We start from the raw sequence: 2,824 nt of genomic DNA on the forward strand, positions 1-2,824 counted from the left end.
TATCTTATTAAATGAGCAGATGCGTGAATGTAGGCCAACTAAACCTTGATTTCAACTTCATTTTCTTATGTCAAAGACATGTAGGGTATAGCCTATTTAACATGCATATTTAATACTCCAAGCCAAGGTTACCATGTTATAACCACAATACATGGCCAAAAATCCATAATGGCAATTTCTATTACTTTTGTGTAGTATTGGATTAAAGTTTCTTTTCCACAATAAAGGGTACAGTGCCATCTTGTGTAGTATCTAATTACTCTACCATTTTAATAATTGTGGTTTAAGGATCTTAAAGAATGTTTTATTAAATACCTTAAGTTTAAGTAAAGCATACCTTAATTTTTTGTTATTAAAAAATGTTATAAAACGTTATTATTTTAATTATTTTTAAGGATTTCTAAGCGGAACCCATGCAAACTCCAAACTTTTGCTCGGAAACACGGAATAGTTTTTGTGTGACATCAAAATGGCTGCGCACTAGAAAGTAGTCAAATCGTTTTAATAACATACGAAGGATCTCCGTTTGTACAGAAACAACAACTATAATTTGTCACCAAAATTAAAGGTATTTTGTACAGCTGTCAAATGGCTTTGTTCAGTGATGTTTGTCGTAGTGTTCGCACGCTGTTGGGTCAATGTCAGAGATCTACGGCCGCAGCGGCGTGGATTCACTGTCAATCATGTAAGTAACATAAATAGACCCTTCAACTATATCCACTTTCTCTCTGCTGCATGGATGTGTTAAAGATTATAGCAGTTGATTAGTAGATAGACAATCTGCTCTAAAAAATTAGTATCGCGGGGGTTTTTTTCTCCCAGAACACAAACCATTTTGGACATAAAATAAGAAACGAAGGCAGCTGATTTAGTGTGTAACCCTAAAGACAGATGGGGATTTTGATTCATCCCAGTAAATACAACAGCATTGCATGGTTGGAAACTCTAGATTTAATTCAAACACAATGTGCATGATGTGTCTCTTCCCACCAGCTTGGAAATATAGTCAGACAGCACCTGAGCCAGAACCAGTGATTAGTGATAATGAAGCCATCGATAAAACATTTGTTAACCGAAACCCAAGAAACCTGGAACAGATGGCCCTGGCAGTGAAGGATCGAGGCTGGGCTACAGTGTGGCCCTGTAGACAATATTATCACAGGTTTGTATGCATTCCGAGGACTGGAACTAGATGTGAATAATAAAACATCTACAAACAGCATCTTAAGAGCCTTTTCCAGATACAAACACAAATGTACACTGTAGATGAATATTGAACTGATGCTGTTTTGTTTTTTACCGTTCCTTCCTCAGGTTGGTGTTCAGGCGCACACAGCATCACATCACAGCTGAGGTGTACTCAAGTGATTTCATAGATCCTGTGCTGTCCTGCTCCACGAAGGAGTGGGCATTGAAGCGTGAGCTGGGCTCCACTCGGTCTGTAGCAGCTTGTCGTGCTGTCGGTGAGGTGCTTGCACAGCGTTGTCATGAGGCAGGGATCACGAGGATTGTTTATCGTGAGGTACCGTGGAAGTTTCGCTCGGAGTCGGTGAGGTTTTTTTTTTTATTCTTTAAGTATTATACGTTAATGGTGTAAATGTATAGATTCATTTGTGTACTTTTTTTCCCCCCCCACTGCAGAATCAGATATTCTGGACAGCAATGAAAGAGGGCGGCATCATGCTTAGTGAACAAAGGCGAAAATTCATTTAAGTTGCAGCATCACTTTTTTTATTATTATTATTGTTCTGAAATGTGGCTTTTGTCTGTAAATATAAATATTCTCACATTCAAACTGTGTATTCATTGAGTCGATTACATAGGGGTCCTCAACATGTTATACCAGTTTGATTATCAGGATATAAATCTTTGGGTTGATGGTGAATTGATTCAGTGGTTTTCACTTTGATTCAAAAGTGTTGTTTGTAATTATAATGTTCTTAAAATGGTTTTCCTGATGCATTTCAGGTAAGAAAAATGACGAGTTGAGAGTAAATACATTAGTAATGGGACAAAAACAAAAAAGAAGCTTTTTATTCATCAATGAATCCTATGGTTTCCACAAAAAATATTAAGCACCAGGGCTGTTTTCACAATTGATAATAAATGTTTCTTAAGAACCAAAGTAGCATATTAGAATGATTTCTGAAGGACCATGTGACACATACGACTGGAGTAATGGTCGCTGAAAATTTAGCTTAGCATCACAGGAACAAATAGTTTTTAAATACTTTAAAAGAGAAAAGTTAAGTTTTTACTTTTTCTTATTAAATATGTGCAGCCTTGGAGAGCTGCAGAGACTCATTTCAAAAATATTTGAACAGAAGTATGTGTTATTAGTGGCCCTGCTTTGATGCTTTATTAAAATACGTATTTTAAAATATTGTTACAACAAATTTGTATACTACAATAAAAAAAAGTTAATTATTTGTGATATTTCAGGATTGATACAGTTGTATTGGCTTGATTTTTAATCAGTCCACTGTAACATATGTAAAGCACTAGTATATGAATGTGAATTTTCACACACTTTTACAGTAGCATTATTAAGAATAGGAATATCTTACAGCATGAAACACTCAAAGTGATAAAAACAATCAATGAGAGCGTTTCCGTTAGATATTTCTCAAGCCACCTTTATAAATTCATTTTCATTTTTATAGCACAGACAACGTATATCAAATTAAAAAGATACATGTTCAGATCAATCATAAATAGAAAAAGCAACAGCAACCCTTGTCTTGATATTTAGCGACATGTTGTAAAAAATGTGGATTTTATTTTTATATGAATAAAATGTAACACCGTTTTTGAAGTCGATAAG

At 35.1% G+C, this 2,824-nt stretch overlaps 1 protein-coding gene across 1 annotated transcript; it reads left to right on the top strand.

The window, feature by feature from the left end:
• Positions 1 to 424: 424 nt before the first annotated feature.
• On the top strand, positions 425 to 1,795 carry LOC109101462 (39S ribosomal protein L18, mitochondrial-like). The gene is made up of 4 exons (XM_019114827.2): positions 425 to 685; positions 994 to 1,162; positions 1,315 to 1,549; positions 1,642 to 1,795. Exons 1-4 carry the CDS (start codon positions 589 to 591, stop codon positions 1,711 to 1,713), a joined length of 573 nt encoding a protein of 190 aa, XP_018970372.1. The 5' UTR covers positions 425 to 588; the 3' UTR covers positions 1,714 to 1,795.
• The last annotated feature ends 1,029 nt before the right edge of the window (positions 1,796 to 2,824 follow it).

The sequence above is a fragment of the Cyprinus carpio genome, unplaced genomic scaffold (genome assembly GCF_018340385.1).
Source record: "Cyprinus carpio isolate SPL01 unplaced genomic scaffold, ASM1834038v1 S000006695, whole genome shotgun sequence".
NCBI classification, from domain to species: Eukaryota; Metazoa; Chordata; class Actinopteri; order Cypriniformes; family Cyprinidae; genus Cyprinus; species Cyprinus carpio.